Source organism: Pollachius pollachius (genome assembly GCF_949987615.1).
Source record: "Pollachius pollachius genome assembly, chromosome: 2".
Lineage (NCBI taxonomy): Eukaryota > Metazoa > Chordata > Actinopteri > Gadiformes > Gadidae > Pollachius > Pollachius pollachius.
The window spans coordinates 42,944,714-42,964,978 of record NC_136935.1 but is presented as its reverse complement, the minus strand read 5'-3'; the positions used below and the strand labels follow the sequence as shown (position 1 = coordinate 42,964,978).

At 47.3% G+C, this 20,265-nt stretch overlaps 1 protein-coding gene across 1 annotated transcript in view; it reads left to right on the top strand.

Moving 5' to 3' along the window:
* The window catches only part of LOC307070353 (protein sidekick-1-like), a gene marked incomplete at both ends in the record, with an annotated part of 237,560 nt that overhangs the window by 201,907 nt on the left and 15,388 nt on the right, over positions 1–20,265 (top strand). Inside the window, 7 exons of the mRNA XM_079728783.1 lie at positions 326–441; positions 1,494–1,680; positions 2,534–2,632; positions 6,461–6,655; positions 15,082–15,283; positions 19,213–19,316; positions 19,458–19,528. Of these exons, the coding sequence (XP_079584909.1) occupies positions 326–441; positions 1,494–1,680; positions 2,534–2,632; positions 6,461–6,655; positions 15,082–15,283; positions 19,213–19,316; positions 19,458–19,528 (974 nt within the window). The remainder of the gene's footprint in view (positions 1–325; positions 442–1,493; positions 1,681–2,533; positions 2,633–6,460; positions 6,656–15,081; positions 15,284–19,212; positions 19,317–19,457; positions 19,529–20,265) is intronic.

Sequence of the window (20,265 nt, the reverse complement as noted above, 5' to 3'; positions counted from 1 at the left end):
GGCGCCCAGCCGCGGAGATACAGCTCGACAGTGTGGGAGAGGAAGACAGATGGATTAGGAGCACGCTTTCTATTGGTCACTGAAACTCTCCCCTCCTCCTCCTCCTCCTCCTCCTCCTTCTCCTCCTCCTCCGTCCCCATCGTCCCATACCCCCACCTGCCCCCCCCACCCCAACCCGCCCCAATCCCGTCCTCGATTGCCAGAGAGAGAGGGGGGGAGGGAGAGATGACAATGGAGATGAGATCGAAGATTGGTTCGAAAGGTGAACAAGTGCTGAGTAGGGTTTTTTGTGTGTGTGTGTGTGTGTACGTGTGCGTGTGTGTAGTTCCGTCGGGAGCGCCGGTGAATGTGAGTGCAGAGGCGGTGAGCTCCACAAAGATTCTTCTCAAATGGGCTGCTGTCCTTGGGTCACAGAAGAACGGCGTTATACTGGGTTATAAGGTACACACACACACACACACACACACACACACACACACACACACACACACACACACAGACCAACTTGCACACACACATACACACGCACATGCACAAAAACCTACACACACACAAACACGTTCGAGCACACACACACACACACACACACACACACATACACACACACGCACACACACAGACCAACTTGCACACACACATACACACGCACATGCACAAAAACCTACACACACACAAACACGTTCGAGTACACACACACACACACACACACACACACACACACATACGTGACCAAGCACAAGAGCACAAGCACACACACACACACACACACACACACACACACAAACCTACACACACGGATCACAAGACAATCCTGCTAAAACCTTCTTCCTTGATACGCACCTTCTGATCGATTATCCCTGCTTCAGCACTCATACATTATAGTTTTTCCACACACACACACCCACCCACGCACTGTTAAATGCAAACACACACACACAAACACACACACACATCTTTATGAAAAGGTGAAAGGAAACTGATATTGGGTTGTACAATGTAATATCCTGTAACCATGGGTTGTGTTTTTCCTTGCGCTGATTATAACGGATTTTAAAAGCTATTTACTGAGTCCATACGCTCACATACGGACTAATGCGTGCTCACTTGTGCGGGTGTGTGCGTGCGTGCGTGTTTGCTCTTCTCCTTGTAAATGAAGGCTTAAATGTTAGGAACGCAGACGAAATGTCTTCCATATCCTGTTAATAATGAGCAATAGACAGAAACACAAAACACGGGAGCAGAATGACCTTTTTTCACCAAAAACAAATGTTTTTTAAATCTTGTTTTCTTGTTTTTGCTGACTGTGAGCGTCATCTTGTTTACTACATAACCTGGAGAACTTTCTGACATCTCTATATTACTTTGAGTTTTTTTGCACTATACACTTTTCCGTAATTTGTTTATATATATAAATTGTATTGTGTGTATGTGTTTGTTTGTTTCTGTGTGTTTGTGTGTGCGTTTTTTTTGACTGTGCGCGGCTGCGCGTCAAGGTGTTGTGTGCAGAGAAAGACTCAATAGCGCCCCCCAGTGTCTCGGTGGTGGTAGGGGAGAGGAGCGGGACCCTGCTGTTCGGTGTGCTGGAGAAGTACACGCTGTACGCGTTGCAGGTGCTGGCCTACACGCGGCTGGGCGACGGACCGCCCAGCAGTCCCGTACTCACCCGAACCAAGGAAGACGGTGAGTTCTGGGTCTATTTACCCATCAACGCACCACCCATTCAGTATGACTTTGTGTGTGTGGCTGGGTGCGTGTGTTTGTGTGTGTGTGTGTGTGTGTGTGTGTGTGTGTGTGCTCTTACCCTTTTCTTTGTGAATTGTACAATTGACACACACGCACACACACACAATCACACACACAAGCACACACACACAGACACACACACACACACATTAAATGACACGTTCACCATCCATCAAAATGTGTCACGTTCCAAAAGTTTTTCTCATTTCAGGATGAAACAAGAGAAGGGAAGTCAATTCCCGGCAGTGTATAATGAACCTCTGTTCAGTCTGTCAGTCATACACACACAATGGCATGTGGTTGGTGATGTGGAACATGTACTTTTATGGAGTACGGAGATAGTGTGAAGGAATGTCATATTCTTATGCCAAGTCCCCTTTAGAAAAATCATTTTCAAAATAAATAAGGTGTTATCTGTCTGTGTGTGTCTAAGAGCACATTTGACTCTATATGCAGATTCATAGGTGCCGTGCATTATAAGAACCATGCTTCACATGTTGACATTGCCTGCTCATCCACTTTGCTGTGTGCGCCGGATGGGTTTTCACATTTCCATTCTCTCTCTGTCTCTCTCTGTCTCTCTCTGCCGCTCTCTCTCTAACTGGCCTACTCTCTCTTCTCTCCCTCTACCCCCTCTACTCGTCCCCCATCCTCTCTCTCTCTCTCTCTCTCTCTGTCTCTCTCTCTCTCTCTCTCTCTCTCTCTCTCTCTCTCTCTCTCTCTCTCTCTCTCTCCTCTCTCTCTCTCTCTCCCTCTCTCTCTCTCTCTCTCGCCCCCCTCCTCCCAACAGTGCCTGGATCCCCAGCCAGGATGGTGTTTCCAGAGGTTCGACTGACATCGGTCAGGGTGGTCTGGCAGCCTCCATCAAACCCCAACGGCATCATACTAGGTAATTTAACACACACAGACAGTCACACACACACACACACACACACCTACACACACACACACACACACAGATGATCTCGCTAAAGTATGGTTCAATCATAATCCAGGCTCTCCCCTTAACACTTTATTGTCTATCGCTGAACAACATTTCTGTGAGCTCCTAGATTGGAAGCAGTTAGCAGTTATCTCTTCGTTCGCACATGTGCCAGAGCCCACATCAGACTGTGGCTTTTCTCACACACACACACACACACACACACACACACACACACACACACACACACACACATACGTGCGTGTCTGTACACGTGCACCTCAGTAACTGTTATCCAAGGACTTAATGGAGGAAGTTAACCCTGGACACTGAGAGCAGCCTACAGCTGTGGCCAGTGACCTTCCAGAGCAAAGGGCAGCCCTGTGTGTCTGTGTTTGTGTGTGTATGTGCATGCGTCCATGCATGGTTAAGGGTGTTTGTGTGTGTGTGTGTTTCTTTGAATGTATGCATTCATGTGTGTGTGTATGTGTGTGCATTTATATGTTTCGGTGTGTGTCGACACACATGCGTCTATTCGTGCGCACGAGCTGTGGGTGTGTGTGTATTTGTGTTCATCCATCCACGCATATGTGCATATGTGTGTGTGTGTTTGTGCATGTGTTTGTGTGTGCGTTTGTGTGTTCATCTACCCACGCATGTGTGCATATGCGTGTGTTTGTGCATACGTGTCTCAGTGTGTGTGTGTGAATCAATCACCATATCCATGCAAGGGTGCTGAGGTGGTATGGCTGTAGATGCGGAGCCCGATGCATGCGTCACCATAATCGGACACCATTATGCATGCAGACACCTGCTTCTCCAGCACCACCTCCACGCGCCGTGTCCACCATCGCACCAGGCAGGTGGAGGAGGAGGGATGGGGGGTCAGGTGGAGGAGGGGAAGAACAAAACTAATGAGCCAGATGTGAAACAGAGACGAGGCTGATGGAGGGAGGACGTGAGGAAGTGTCGATGTGCGTGTGTGTGTGTGTGTGTGTATTTGTGTGTGTGTATGTGCATGTCTGTATGATGGCGGGGCGTGGGTGTGTGTGAGGGATTGTGTGTGTCTGTGTGTGTGTGTGTGTGTGTGTGTGTGTGTGTGTGTGTGTGTGTGTGTGTGTGTTTGTCTGTGGGGGAGTGCTGTACAGTATTTGTCTTCAATGTTAAGCAAGCAGTGAGGGAGGGCACGTGGGGTGTGTGTGTGTGTGTGTGTGTGTGTGTGTGTGTGTGTGTGTGTGTGTGTGTGTGTGTGTGTGTGTGTGTGTGTGTGTGTGTGTGTGTGTGTGTGGCCATGTAACAGAGAGAGTAGGAGTGGAGTCAGTTCATGTCCCAACCAGCTGTGACAGCTCTTAGTGGGTGACTCTCACACACACACACACACCTTGTCGAACAAGGACACGGTAGGACACAGTGTGTGTGCTGTTGCGTCTGAGAGCATGCATCACTGCGTACGTGTGCATGCGTGTGTTTGTGTGCATGCGTGTGTGTGTGTGTGTGTGTGTGTGTGTGTGTGAGTATTTGTGTATGTGTTAACCTAATCAGATACACATTTGTTGGGTAGTAGTTAGCACATAATTCATCGCTGTCCCAGATATCCTCGGTCGTCTAACCCCTGGGGAATAAACACAAAGTGGAAAGATGGATCTCGTTCACTTTGTTGTTACCCTTGTTGGCGCCACAAAGTGACTTGTTTCAAATGCAACGACACTGCAGGGTATCCACCCTTACACACACAAGCAGCCCTAGTAATGGCCGGGGCGGTTGAAGGCTTTTAAAGTGTTCCCCGGTGGCAGTTGAAATTACATCCTAGTAGTACGGCTTTGTCAGAGGCTCTTCCCAAATCTTTTCTAATCAGCTGCTTTCTCTCTCTCCCTATCTAGTCTGCCATTGCCTCATCACAAATAACACCCCCCTCCCCACCCCCCAGTTTCTTTTCGAGCATTGTTGTTAATTAGGCTGCTGAGGAGATCTTCACGAGCGGGAAGTGATGTAATTTAGTCCCACGCAGTGTTTGTTATCCCTAGCAGTCGTGTCGCACTCATCTGTCACCCCTCTCCCCCCGGCCCTTCGCCTCTGGGAAGCCGACTTCCTCTCCCTACGAAGTGACAGGCTTACACACTTGAAGCTGGCAATATTGTTCGGGTGGGACTGGAGACGAGAGAACGCTACAAAATACGGGTTCTCCAAAGCCGAGAGAGAGAGAGAGAGAGAGAGAGAGAGAGAGAGAGAGAGATCTGCGGACGACATGCCTCGGCTCTGCTTCGAAACGAAGGCTGAGCAGATGCAATACTATGGCGCTCATTGCTATAGGTTGTAGAAAAGGCTTTTGGTCACGGACGGAAACCACGGCGACACCGCCTCAGAGCGGTAATGGGTTAACGCCTGCTGACTAGAGTGTTCACCGTACGACGTGGATGCTGTTAAACTACTGCCACACTAGTTTATCCTGTCAGGGGCTGTGGGGAAGAAGTTGTACAATCACCCTTCCCCTCATTGGAATTCAATCAGACTATCAACCAAATTAGGAACACCACAATCAGGTCTGATTGGTGGCTCTGGGCGCACCAGAATCCACCCTGACACTTATGATCGCCTCTCAGCCGTTTGTCTCACGCGTGTGTCTGTGGATGGGGTCACAAACACCTGAGGGGCGATGGTCTGTGTGTGTGTGTGTGTGTGTGTGTGTGTGTGTGTGTGTGTGTGTGTGTGTGTGTGCACACGTGCGTGTGTGTCTCTGTACATCTATGTTAGCTGCATGGTTTAATATGATCTTCACGTTTGCAGCCTTTGTGAGTGAGCAGTGGTCTGTAGCTTTGTTGAGGATCACTGGCCGGGGGTGTGTGTGTGTGTCTGTGTGTGTGTGTGTGTGTGTGTGTGTGTGTGTGTGTTGCTGTAATTACATGGCCTAGTGAACGCAAGACGGACATACGCTGCACATAACAGGGGTCACAGCCAAGGTTACACATGGGAAGTGTGAGTGTGTGTGTGTGTGTGTGTGTGTGTGTGTGTGTGTGTGTGTGTGTGTGTGTGTGTGTGTGTGTGTGTGTTGTGGTAACCCGCTTCCCAATGTGCCGGGTTCCAGGTACGAATCACACGTTGAAAGAGGGTTAAGCCCCACTCGGCATTTATTGCAATGATCTCCGACAGGGAACACAATCACTATCTATAGGGTCTCCGTGAGCCTCTCGTCGATCGTGGTCTCGAGCACTTCCTTCTTGCCACTTGCTCCCGTTCTCCCCTCTCGTCAGTTCTCGTGCTCCTTTTAAGATGGCTCCCGGGCCTTTTCCTCCCTCCGGCCAGGTGTCCCCTATCTCGCTGTTTGGGGGGAGAGAAGTGATGCTCTCTGTTGCCAGTTAGTGTTGGACGGCGGTACACGCCGTCCATTGAGAGAAAGTAAAGCAAGGCATGAAATGCACCATCCATTCATGTGTGAATCGACAGATGAAAACTCTGGAATTGAAGTCAAACTCCATGTGAGCTTGTGCGTGTGACTATGACCAGAACCATATTCCAGTTAAACATGGTGTATATAATGCCCTTTTATGATCTCTGATCTCCAAATGTCATCCACACACACACACACACACAAATACACACACACAAACACACATGCCCACACACTTCTTAATCACACACACACACCAAGACCTCCAACCCCCACACACATTCACACACACTCACACACACACACGCACGCACGCACACGCACCCACACACACACACACACACACACACACACACACACACACACAGTAAGACGTTCACCTGGCTCACCCGGTCTCCTCTTCCTGCCAGGCTACCAGATCTCCTATAGGCTGGAGAGTGCGGACCCTCAGCGCTGGACCACGGTGGAGGTGGGCTCCAACGCCCGGCAGTTCACCGTCACGGGTCTGTCCCCCCAGCAGAACTACCTGTTCAGGCTGACGGGCCGCACGGCTCTGGGCTGGGGAGAGACCCAGGAGGCGCTGGTCATCACCACCGAACGCAGAGGTACCAGACATGCCTCCTCACATTTTTTGCACTACATATTTATCTTATTAGTATATTTATAAGAGTGTGGACCTTTTTACTCTGTGGACTGTTTTACTATGTGTTTAATAATACGTGCTATTTTTCTCTTAAAAATCATTGACTGAGTGAACCGTACAAGAATTCCAATGACCCTGTGCACCTGTGCTTGGACAAGTGGCAAAATAAACACTTGAACTTCACCTGTTGAGCCTTTAGGTTTTCAGAGACATGTCCCTCCCACGTGTCAGAACCCCCTATCACCACATATCCACGACTATGCGTTGGCCGACACCTTATAATGGGGGGGGGGTATCCATTTTGAGATGGATGGAGCCGTTTTGATTTAAAACTGAATATTCCCTGCGTAGTCTTTTTCTTTGGATGCATTCCGCTGCTGCCAGCCTACTAGCGTGTACACCTGGCGCATGTGGCAGAAGGAGCAAGCCTGGGTGCTTTTGCTGTGAATGGAGATTGTGTATACGTGCATGGACGTACACCTGGCTTTTCTCCTCCCTCCTTCAGCTATTGTTGTTGAGAAGCGATCTGTGAGATTTAATAAATGTTTAGCCGGTAATCGCTGTAGGTGAAACGCAGTCTAAACACATTACGTATACAAACAACGTAAGGCCCTGCTAGTGGTATTTTATTATTTCCGTTTAGCTCCATTAGCATATTTCATAGCTCCAGGCTGGCTGATATTTCACTTTTCTGTGTTTCAGTTCATCGAGCATACTACCGTTTAAATCAGAAATGACCCAAAAATCGTTCATATATTATAGAGAAATGCAAAAACATAAATTTAAACTGGCTCAGCAGAACCAAACCGATTTCAATATTTGATTTCCTTAACTTTAAATCCAGTAGGCTTTAATATACTCAACACAACCTTCTCTCACAATTTCCCTGGTTGTTTGGCCCTGTGTGCCTACTTAATAAAGCGACCAAATGGAGCTAAACTGTACTTTATACATACAAAAGGTGGCAATCGAAACGGAATAGGGAAGTTTCTTGTGAACGCTCGGTGTCTTGATTTAAGATAGCGCGTTCTGTTCTGCCAGCTGGTGTTTTCCTTGAATCAGATTTGATATTATTATATTCACACCATTATTCCTGTCGAGCATATCTGCAGTTGCCTGTTAAACTTGTGCAGCTCATAAAGGCTCAATCTCCCTAGGAAATATAGAAGTCGATTCTGTCAGATAGTACCTGGGAGCATCTGTTCGCAAGTGTATACGAGCACAGGTATTGGCTCTCACTCGCTCACCCCCTCTCTTCCTCTCGCTCTAGCACCCTCGCCCTCTCTCTATCTTTCTCTTTCTCTCTCTCTATCCCACTGTCTCTTTCTCTCTCTCTCACTGTCTCACTTCCTCTCACGCCCCCTTCTCTCTCTCCCCATCTATTTCTCATGATCTCCTTCTCTCTCAGAGGGCACTATCTTGCATCCGGCGCAATTACGTTAATCACTGGCGCATGTGTCGTTGCTAGTTTGCAACTGGCACAGAGCGTTCTTTTCTCTCCTGCGCCTTCCCTGGTGCTATTTTGCAGTTTCAGAAACCACTTGCGCCACAAACCAGGAAATACCTGGTTTAAGTTCAGGGGCGCGTTGTTTAGATGCTATTTTAAGGGCGCATGCATAATGTTGCTTGTGCACCTCGCGCATACTCTTTGCTTCTCTCATCTACCTAGCCACACATTCTTGGTAAATTATTTGGGAAAGAACAGCTGATACAGCGGTAATAAGTTGTACTTTTAAATCAATGCATCGGCAAACACTGTACAGCAAACACATATTTTCTTGACACAGACATCGTGTACATGCCCATAACTTTTAGGATTGATGAGTATTTGATCGTGAGAAAACATTGTTTTACTGCGAGTGAGTGTTAAAAAGAATGAATGAATGCGGGCGCGCGTGTGTGTATGTGTAAAAGAATTAATGAACGCGGGCGCGCGTGTGTGCGTCCATCTGTTTAAACACACGCAAGCTAAACACGTAACGCATAATACAGTCCATGGCAATGTATATTAACGGGGGGACACATGCACATTAGGAACACAAGTCGATAACGATAATGTTATAATACTGATAAGAAACGATGTTTATAATGTATTGCGTATATCATTAAATAGAACCACAGTTACCACATATCATACGTTATATCATATAAGTTTTCTTTGCCGAAATTTATTTGAGGACTCAGTATTTCTGAAGTTGTGGAAAACAACCTTATTCCATGTCTGAATTAGGCCGTATTATTTGGCCATAAACTGAGCCATTTGAAGTTTGAAATTCATGTGCATCTGTCTCATCAGAGACTGCAGTTGCGCTGTCAAAATATCAACTTGTGAGATTCAAATGCGCTCATGGCTCTTAAAGGGGATGGGAGCTGGCTCTCTCATTGGTTTATTGCACGTTACGCCCAAACCACACCTACGGGTAATTAGGCTACTTCAGACCAACCCTTTTTAGATTTGCGCCGGGCGCAAGAGTAATTTTTTGCGCCGGTAAATTAGCGACATCGCCATAGAACCGCCCACAAAGCTACTTGCGCTTGGTGCTTCTCAATTGAGTTTCAGACCGTTAAAATAGGGCCCATTGTGTATGTCTCTCTCTCTGTCCACTCACCCTGTGAGTCCCTCCACAGAGCTCTGGACGTCTCGTGCCTCATGGGCCCGTGTACAACTATTTAACCCCAGTATATGGATTGGAAAGCACTAGGGCGGCAGTGGCTCCGGAGGTACCAGGTTGACTTGTAAATGGAAGGTTGCTAGTTCGATCCCCGGCTCCTCCTAGCTGAGTGTTCAGGTGTCCCTGAGCAAGACATCTGACCCTAACTGCTCCCGACAAGTTGACTGTCGCCTTGCAAGGTTGACACTGTCGTTGGTGTGTGTACGAATTGGTGAATGTCAGGCAATGATTATAAAGCACTTCGAGTTGGCACTGGTTACAAAAGCGCCATATAAATGCAGTCCATTTACCATCGGAAAGCTGAATTCACAATGAATATGACCAATTTCAAGGATATTCCTAATTCCGTTCTCGAGTTCACCGCACTGTTTGAGTTGAATAGAAATTATCCATTTGAAAGCAGCGGTTGCTGTTCAGCCTATAATGACAACGACAGAGCCTTTTATAGTGCTCTTGGTTTCAGTGTTGATCAGGGAGGAGTGTGGGCAAGCCAACAGCTTAATTTCTGGACTACTACTTGAGAAAGCTAGTCCATCATTACTCAACGAGTAAGCTTGGTGTTAGCCACTCGCTGAAGAGAAAGAACCCTGCCGTGCCTGTGCTGTAGATAGGGAAAGGGGTAATAGTTACACCTTTAATGTCAGGCGGTAGACTACTCTGAAGGAAATAGGCCACTTGGATCACTGCAACCGGGTCAACAATTATATGAGTATTAATTAAAAGATTCAAAGTCTTGAGCACCACACATACTGTACATATATTAGAACCTCTTTTAGAAAACCCACTCAAGTCATTACATTTATATATATATTTATATATATATGTATTAATCAAAAACTTGATTGAGTTTTCTAAAGGAGGTTCTAATATATGTATGTCTGGTTTATAGATGTAAGGGATAATGTATAGAACGCCGGTCATTATCGGGAAAATAACCCCCGACAGGGCGAACAGGACACCGACGCGCAGCGGAGGTGTCTTGCTTAGCCCTGAAGGGGTTCATATTCGATAATGACCGGCGACGTTCTATACATTATCCCGCTTATTACACGGCTACTTGCCAAAACTAAAAAATTACTTCACACGGTGTGTCTTTTTACAATTTATTTGTTACCAGCATTCGTAGTGTTGATCAGCAGAGAAATAGTGTGCCAAAGACGTTGACATCGCTTAGCAACCGAAGACGCTGGGGTTGACAAGTTACCAGACTACTTGCGGAGAGATACTAAAGACTTCATTAGAGGCAAAAAATCCTTTGTTTTCCTTGACAGCAGTCAATTATACTTAGCAACGGGGAAATATCAAATATAATTCACCGCCGGAAGTTGTGATGGGCCCAAGCAAGTGAACGGAGCGTTCCACGGCATTGAGAAGACGTGTAATAAATATATATATTGCTACTGATGCAAAACGATGCTGGCACGTTTAGTTAGCTGTGTTGCCATGCTTCACTCCTGGTTCACAGCTCTGGCACCTTTCCAGTGGTTATACTTCTGGGGGTCTACCCCAGCCGACCCCACCCAGTCTTATTGATGAAATCTGTGTCTCCACGACTATCTAGCACGGTGAAGGATTATTCAGATGTTCACCCAACTGCAGCGCTCACAACCGGGCTTTCAAAGCCAGGAAACGGAGTTGTTGTGTTCCTGTGGCTGCATGCTGATTGTGGGCTCTGTGATGCTGACTAGCCCAGCTCCGATGTGCTCTGCTAGTTGTTATCATCTCTGTGTCTCTTTTTTTCTCTCTCTCTCTCTCTCTCTCTCTCTCTCTCTAACACAACTATAACTCAATGACCCAACACACTAATAACTGGACTCTACAACAAATCCCAACTCTTGCTGAACCACGCAACGACACACATTTATAGCTATATTGCACAGCAACACACAAATATAGCTGGACTCTGCAACGGCACACAACTGTAGCCTCACTCTCTAACAGCATACAGCTACAGCTCAACTGCACCACAAACAACTATAGCTGGACTATACTACAACACATAATTATAGCTCCACTACACAACCACATACAGCTATTGCTCAAGTACACCACAAACTACTATAGCTGGACTCTACAACAACACATAATTATAGCTCAACTACACAACAACACACAGCTAAAGCTCATTGACACCACCTCACACATCATCTATGGCCTACACAAGAACCCCCGCAAATGATTGATGAGTCGCTGTTCTCCTCCTAAACACCAACGTCGTGATTTCTCATGAATATGTAATATTTTCTGGGGAGCAGAAAATTGTTCAGCATCCCTCATCTGAAAGTCATAAACCCAAACTTCTCGATATTACAAAAGTGTTGATCCATTATTTGTATTTAGGATATAATCGAATGGTGATTCGGCTGCCTGTCTCCGCCTCGTCTATTTAACGTGCGCCTGTTAGTGTTCTGCTAGTCAAAAGGACTGTTTTCCCTTTGCTTTTGTTGCTTGGCTTTTACACAGAGCCAACTGTGAGTGCAGCCGGCTGTGCTATTGAATTGGGAACATTGAAAGGGCCGTACAATGGAAATGTGTCTTGCTATCAAGTAGCTGAGCTATTAAATGCTCAAAACCGTGCTGGCTTTATTTTAACAACGGCTGGTATATTTTCAGCCTCATGCTGTTCAACATCCTTGAACAGAAGATGTTATATGATTAACAATATCGGGTTATAGGTGTGTAAAACTCCTTTACAATGTACTGATATATTTATACACAATATACGTGTGGGTGTAAATGGACTCAACCAATAGACAGAATTGTGACAGACGTGACCTGTGTTATACACTATGGACCGCAGGACATTTCCCGTGTATTTAATATCACTGATTTTTAGAAGAAACTTGTGTCCAACGTGATTAACAACGAATTCAGATGCATGTCTTTAAGGAGCACCTACCTGTCGGCCTACTAACCACCACACCATCCTGTCTCCCACATACATCTTATATGGCCGCGGGCAGGCAATCGTTTAACAAACAAGCTGTATTGATGCAGAGCAAATAGAGTGTAAACAGTAGGGATTGAAACATCCTTCTACCCTTCCAACTCCCTCTCTCTGTCTCTGTCTATCTCTCCCTCTATCTCCCTCTTTCTATGTGTGTGTCTCTCTCTCACTCTCTCTCTCTCTCTCTCTCTCTCTCTCTCCCGTTCTCTCTCTTTCTCTCTTTTTCTCTCATTCACTCTCTCTCTCTCTCTTTCTCTTTCCTTCTCTCTCTCCCTTAACTAATGCAACTTAGGTGCCACCTTTTAATTACTCACTGCCTGCTAATGTGTGTGTGTGTGTGTGTGTGTGTGTGTGTGTGTGTGTGTGTGTGTATCTGAGGGCTGGAGAGGGAAGTGTATTGAGGAAGTGTTTTTGTACACAGTGTTTACCTGCTGTCTATTCCTCAGCCTCAGACATCCTATAATTACCTGCTGTTAACGTGCACGTGCATTTGTTTGTATTCCTTCCCTAATTATTTCCTTTCGCTGGGCAGCTGACGAGCTTCGGCAAGGAGCCCGTCTTGCTTGTTTTCTCTGGCTTTAAGGAGAGAGAGGGTTTTCTAACCGGTGCCAGAGGTGCTGTCGATTTTAGATAGAGGCAGGATTGGCCGCGTCGGACTCCCAGTCCGACCGCACTGGGTTTCGATCCTCCGTGTTCTTACCAGTAAACAACCTTGAGCCGAGATGGCCCAGCCCCCATCCGCTCCTTAGTACAGTGTGTGGCTGAATCACCCGGGAATCGCTGTGGATGGAAGGGTCAGGCTACCATGGGATTGATCAACGTGGGCATGTACAGTGTCTGAAGCGCCCCTGCTAGGAGAGGTTTAACAGCGAGGTCAGGGGCTCACGGCGGGCTGCTAGGCTAGGCCCCCGCTACGGGCTCCATGTTAATGCATCGGAGACGGCGTCCTAAACGGAATCAATATCGTCGATATCACTAGTGAAAACATGAATTAATCATGGTCACTGTTGGATCCATGATCAAGGTTAATACGGCCGTGCCGGATGGATTGTACTCTGGCCGCTACCAATACACTCTCTCTCTCGCTCTCTCCCTTCCTCCTCTGTTGTTCTTCACTCTCTCTTTCACTCTCTCTCTTTCTCTCTCTCTCTCACTCTCTCTCCCCTCTTCTATTTTTCTCCCGCTCTCTCTCTCTCCCCGCCTCTGCTGTTCTTTCCCTTGATATCTCTCTTTCATTCTTTTTCTCACTCTCTCCCCTCCTCTTCTGTGCTCTATCTTTATCTATCCGTCTTTCTCTCTCTCTCTCTCTCCCTCTCTCTCTCTCTCTCTCTTTCTCTCTCTCTCCCCCCTCCTCCCTTGTGCTCTCTCTTTATCTCTCTCTCTCTCTCTCTCTCTACTTCCCCTTGATCGTCTCCTTCCCATAACTCTCTGCTGATGACATGACTTCCTCCTCGGTCCACATCGTTCCCCCAGCTGTCTCTCGCCCCTTCTCATTCTCCTTCTTGTTCCCATTCTCCCCTCTTGTCCTCCCCCCCCCCCCCCCCCCCCGTCCTGGGGGTATCAGGCAGGAGTACGAGGGAGGGTTGGGGAGTTAATGAGATGTCCCATTAGAATAGACAGTCGTTACTGACGGGGGGGGGCTGTCGGACGGAGGCCGGCCCCAGGGAGAGAGGGTTGGGGAGAGGGAGAGGGAGAGGGAGGGAGAGGTGGATGGATGGAGGAGTGGAGAGGAAGGAGGGGGGGCCTGGGGCGAGGGCTGTGAGAGGAGGTTGAGTGTGTGCATGTGTGTGTGCATGGGTGCGTGTGTTTTTGTATTTAGATGAGTGAACGAAAGCGAGTGTGTGTGTGCGTGTGTGTGTGTGTGTGTGTGTGTGTGTGTGTGGTTGTATGTGTGAGCGAAAGGTGTGTGTGTGTGTACATTTGAATGTGTGAGCGAGAGAGAGTGTGTGCGTGTTTGTTAGTATGTAGGAGCAAGAGAGTGAGTGTGTGTGTGAGTGGGTATGACTGCATTAGTGTCTGTGTATGAAAAGGGGGTGGGGTATTTGAGTACATAAGTGCAGATTAATTAAACTTCAGAGGGAATCGATAGCGCTTTTATTCCTGAGCTCAGTCGATAACCTGCTGCTCCTGAAATTAAATAGTAACACCCCTCTGTGCTTGTGTGTGTGTGTGTGTGTGTGTGTGTGTGTGTGTGTGTGTGTGTGTGTGTGTGTGTGTGTGTGTGTGTGTGCGTGGGAGTGTGTGTTTCTGTACTCATGTGTGTCGATGTTTGTGTGTGTGTGTGTTTTGCTTTCCGGAATCTGATTTTGTGTGTGTGTGGGGGAGCACCCACCTGATCACTATGCAAACACATTTTTATAAAGATTCCTCATTGATTGAGTAGACTTTTAGCTCTTGAATGAAAATCTCAGTCTAACAAACACACACACAAACACACAAACACACACTAATATGTTCTTATATTTGATGACACGGTAGTGTTCTCAAGTGTGTACAAGTCCAGCCTTCACCTTGCCTACAGGTTTGGTACAATACACCAGATACAAAGGCTTTGTATTTTATCTCCACAATATGCTGCATCACTTTGTTTAAATTACCATATGGCATCCACTCTGGGGATTTGACTTTCATTCATTTTTGTTGTTTTTACATCGCTAGGTTCCCCTGATCTTATTTCCCTAATCCCCTCCCACACCCCTGCTACCTCTCTTCCTCCCTCTGTACATTTTGTCCTAACTTTTCACCTCCCCCTCTCCCCCCTCTCTCCAGAACGACCCCAGGCGCCCCGGAAGCTGTCCATCCCGCAGGAGGAGGTGGAGTCTCGCAAGCTCCGCCTCCACTGGGTGACGGGCAGCGCAGGCTCCTCCCCACTGAGGTACTTCACCCTGCAGATGAAGGAGCTGCCCAGCGGGGAGTGGAGCACACACACCGCAGACATACCCCACAACCTGAGCTCCTGGACCGTGGACAGGTACACACACATACACACGCACACACCACACGCACACACACACACACACACACAAATAGGTCCAATTACATATGATGTCATCTAACATCTAGAGAGATAATATCTATTTACCATCACTATTGGGTCTTTTGTTTGAGGTTTTAGATGCATGTTAATAAGGAGGCCATTGTCTAGCTGATTCCTGAGTTTCCTCAATCAAATAGGTGTCCTCGAAAGCAGTTTTTAAAGGGGTAGTGAAGCCCATATATTTGTGTGGTTTCAAACGTGGCAATATGTCTTATGTGATCGTCAACATAGTAATCCATGACATTTTCTCACTGTTACTAAAATTGGATTTAGATTTAATTAGTTTTTTGGAGAACATTGGAGTTAAATCCTATATCTCTGTCAATCTCTGCCATCCTGTTTTTGAACGTCTCCGTCTCTTTCAAACACCAACGGTCAGCGTTTCCATGAAGTCCGCCATCTCTGCGGCGGTTGATGTTCAGGGCAAAGTCCGAGAGAGTGTTATGCATTTTGAACACTTTGGGTCTTTTACACTATAGGCATTTCCTCGCTCATTATAACGACCATACACAGTCATGGAACCAAAAAAAAAAATCACAAAGTTAGCGTGGGTCGTCACCTTGACACTCCTACGCCGTTCTTCCGAGAACTTTAGAACGCGTTTTTCTTTTAATCTCAGCATTTAGATCCGACCAGAACGAGGGGGTTTCGCCTACACTTTGAAAGGGTTAGAGTGTTTGGCCTTCAACGCTCCACATGATGAGAGCGGAGCCACAGGGCTTTGCCTGGCGCTACGGGTTGAAGTAAGAGCCGGGCTGGTAGCCGGCCCTGTCTCTTCACTGCTTAGCGCAATTTGTATGAACGCACAGGCGTGCAGCACTACACCATTCCCACAAAACCAGAGCTGAACTCGCCCTCCTGAAAGTCCTAACTTTTACCCTCTGATGGTTATTTTTTCATCCAAGCCCCCCCCCTTCCCGCGCCCACCCGGCTGATCTCTTCCTGATTAAAACGTTTGCCAGCGAGGGAACTTTGAGTCGAGCCAACTCAGCTGGAGGGCGTGTTTGTGGGTGTGTGTGTGAGTGTGAGAGAACGCGGTAGCGGAAGAGAGATGGAGTTAACAGGCCACGTTAGGATGAAGAACTCGGGAGGAGTGGGGAACGGAGCGTTATTTATTCATCATGTGGAGAGGAGAAAGGCTTTTTGATGGGATGAAAACAAGCGAGATGAGACAGATATGGAATATTGAAATATACGCAGAGGAGCGGAGCGGAGTGTGGGCTGTTAATCACTGTTGCAGAGGAATCTGATTTACCTTATTACACAAAAATCACTCCAGGGACAAAGTTCTCAGACTCCCTTCATGTGTCTCGCTTTATCTCTCTCTCTGTCTCTCCCTTTTCTCTCTCTCTCTCTCTCTCTCTCTCTCCCTCTCTCTCTCTCTCTCTCCCTCCCTCTCTCTCTCTCTCTCTCTCTCTCTCTCTCTCTCTCTCTCCTCTCTCTCTCTCACTTGCTCTCTAGAGAAGATGTATAAAGTCATCTCTCTGTCTTTCTCTCTTTAGAGAAGATATATAAAGTGACATCTCTCTCTATCCCTCTCTCACACTCTCTCTCTTACTCTCTCTATCTCTCTATCTCTCTCCCTCTAGAGAACATACATATAGTCATCTCTCTCTGTCTCTCTCTCTCTTAAGAGAAGATTTATAAAGTAACCTCTCCGTCTCTGTCTCTCTTTCTCTCTTTAGAGAAGATATATAGAGTAACTTCTCTCTCTCTCTCTCTCTCTCTCTCTCTCTCTCTCTCTTTAGAGAAGATATATAAAGTATCCTCTCTCTCTGTCTCTGTCTCTCTCAGATATATAGTCTCTATCCCTTTCCCTCCTCCTCTCTCTTTGTTTCTCTGCCAAGTAGCACCTTGGTACTCTCTCTCCATATTAAAATTCCATTCCCTTTTTTACGGGTGTCTTTTTTACCATCCTTTATTTAACATGGCTGGGGTGAACGGCTCGCGGCAACAAATCATCTATTCCTGTGTATACACAATTTAAATATTTATTCAACCCAATGTAATTTCCACTTTTAGTTGACACAGTGCACTTTGAATGGTGTGCAGGGGTGGACATTTGTGATGGAACCGCGGCAGTATCAGTTAGACCTGTTGCTAGTTCAACACCTCCCAGGGTACTCGAGCAAGGCACCTTCGAACCGCTCCGGCCAAGGTGACTGTTAGTGTGTGTATGTGTGTGTGTGTGAGTGCGTATGTGTGTGTGTGCATGCATGCATGTGTGAATGGGAGTGTGTGTGTGTGTGTGTGTGTGCTCTTGCGTGTGTGTGTGTGCATCTGTGCGTGAGTGCGTGTGTTTTTGAGTGCTTGCGTATCTGCCTGTGTGTGCTCGTGTACAAAGGCAGGTGTTTACAAGTAATATCATGCTGTGTGGTTTAGAATGGTTGTGTGTCATCTTCCCTGAGCCATCAGATCTGCTTAAGATGCTGGGCATGGTCTTCCCCCAGCATGCACCCCTCCTCCTCCTCCTCCTCCTCCTCCTCCCTCTCTTCCCCCCCCCCCCCCCAGCGTTCAGGAAAACCCTCTATTTGCCATGACTGGCTTGTTGTTGTTTAGCAGCTTAGAGGCCCCGCGTTGGAGCTCATTTCATCACTTGGACGGCTCTAAATGAAGAAACCGACTTCCATCCTATCTCTTAAAGGAGCCCTCGTCAGTGTTGTATACCCATAATTGTTGTTTTCCTTCGAGACATCTTTGATACAAAAAACATCCTAGTCCTCAGGCGGCTACATATGCCCTCGCATGCACACACGTGCACACACACACACACACAAACACACATACACACACATGCATGCACACACATACATGCACACACATAAGATCACACAAAGGACCCTCACGCAACCACACAAACACACAAACACACACCCTGCTCAGAAGTCCCTGTGTGCTGCTGGTACTCTGTGCCTGTTGCCTTTGATGCTCGCCCCCCCCAGCACCCCCCCACCCCTCGCCCCACCATCACTACAACACCCACAATCCCATGGAGCTACTTCCTGTCCCTTATCTGGGGCTCATTACTAAACAAGCAGGCACTCCTCTCGCGGCCCCCCTGGGGAATGATTTTAAACCAGTCTTCTGAAGTCTCCCAGACTCCACTCAGCAAATAATGTCTGGAAATATGTTGTTGTGTGAGCTGGGCTCTGGGAGGATCCAGGCGGTGGCATCCAACCCTCTTGTTATCACCAATAATTAAAGAATCCTCCTTGTAAACAACAGATCAAAGGGGAGCTGCTAGGGACCCCCACAACAAGTGGCAGCTCTCCCAATCTGTGTGGAAGTAGAAGTAAAAAAAAAGAAAATGGCTCCTGTACAGTATTTGCATGAAAAGGTTCCACATCGCATCGCACTTTGCCCGGTGCATGATGACTACAGTCTGTTGATTGGTGGCTGATTGTTAGTGGCACTGGCAGATACAGCGGTTCGATAAAAAAAGGTCTAAAAATTGCTTCCATGCCTTTAGTTACACAGGTCCAGCTTGTGCGGGAGGTGAGAGTGTTGCAAAAGCTGAAATACGGCTGGCAGAGGCCGTTAGCAAAGCGCCAAAACAACTATTATTCAGCACACCTTGGACGGTCTCGGTCGAGGCACGGTGTGTTCAGAGATCGGCTGTGGAGACGGAGGAAATGGATTTAGCATTGAGAGGTAGTTACCTCTGTCCCCTGGTTTCATGGTGCCCGGTTCAGGTGCCCCCTCACTCCAGATTGAATTTTCAGAACCATAGAAACATTGAAATGTCTTGCAACTTTCACAGAATGAGTGAAAGTTGAAAACACATTTATAATACCCGTCCATCGCTGCTTCTCACACTGTGTGTGTGTGCATGTTTTAACATTTGCACGTGTGTATTCCCACAGACTCAAGCCCTTCAGCTCTTACAAGCTGCGGCTGCTGGCTACCAACGACATCGGGGACAGCTCTCCCAGCAAAGACACCGAGGCTGTCACCACTCTGCAGGACGGTAAGGAGGCAAGGGAGGGAGGAGGAGAGGAGAGGAGGGGAGGGAGTCATGGCGATGGGGATGTAGTAAATGGGCGTTGTCTTCTCATTCTCTCTCTCTCTCTCTCTCTCTCTCTCTCTCTCTCTCTCTCTCTCTCTCCAGTGCCTGATGAGCCTCCAGTCATCCTTGCAGTGAAACCAACCACCACCACCTCAGTCCTTGTGCAGTGGAAGGTGAACACACACACACACACACACACACACACATGCTTAGCGACATAAAACCACTAAACATGAAGCATTTACCATAAAATATTCAGCCCTGTGCAGTTTGCACCAACCTCAGGTTGTATGTGTGTGTGTGTGTGTGTGTGTGTACAAACATGTGTACTTCATTGATTCTTATTAATCGAAACAAAGGTTCAGAGGGCAACACAGGAGGAAGGATACCCGCGACGAGGAGCAAATTGAGAAAAACTATTGAGGACAAAATCCGCAGGAGAGAGGCTTTTCCAATGCGGCAGCCACAAATAGTTGAAGAGATACACGGTTACAGGAAATGGGCTTTGTGAGGAAATGGAGGCAGCAAAAGCATGTGGACCTTCTTCACAGTTTGAAAGAGTCTTATTTCAGCCCTCCGCCGTGGCTCCAAGGCAAATAAGAAAAGGGGCTTTGGAAGTCACAGACAATTCCATCATGCTTTACAAGGGTGCCAGCGCCATTCAGCCCTCCCTTTGTCTGGGCAGGTTAGGCCAATTCACTGGTTTCCTCATAATAGATTATACTGATGCAGCTTTAGCAGCCTGTCAATGCAAAATTGACCTACATTTACATGGTGCTTTTCAGGGTTGTATCCACTTGAGGTGCTTTTGCAATTATTGCCTCTCATTGACCTATTCATACACAAAGTCACACACCGATGGAGCCAGCTGCTCATCAGGGGCAGTGATGGGTCGATGTCTTGCTCAGGC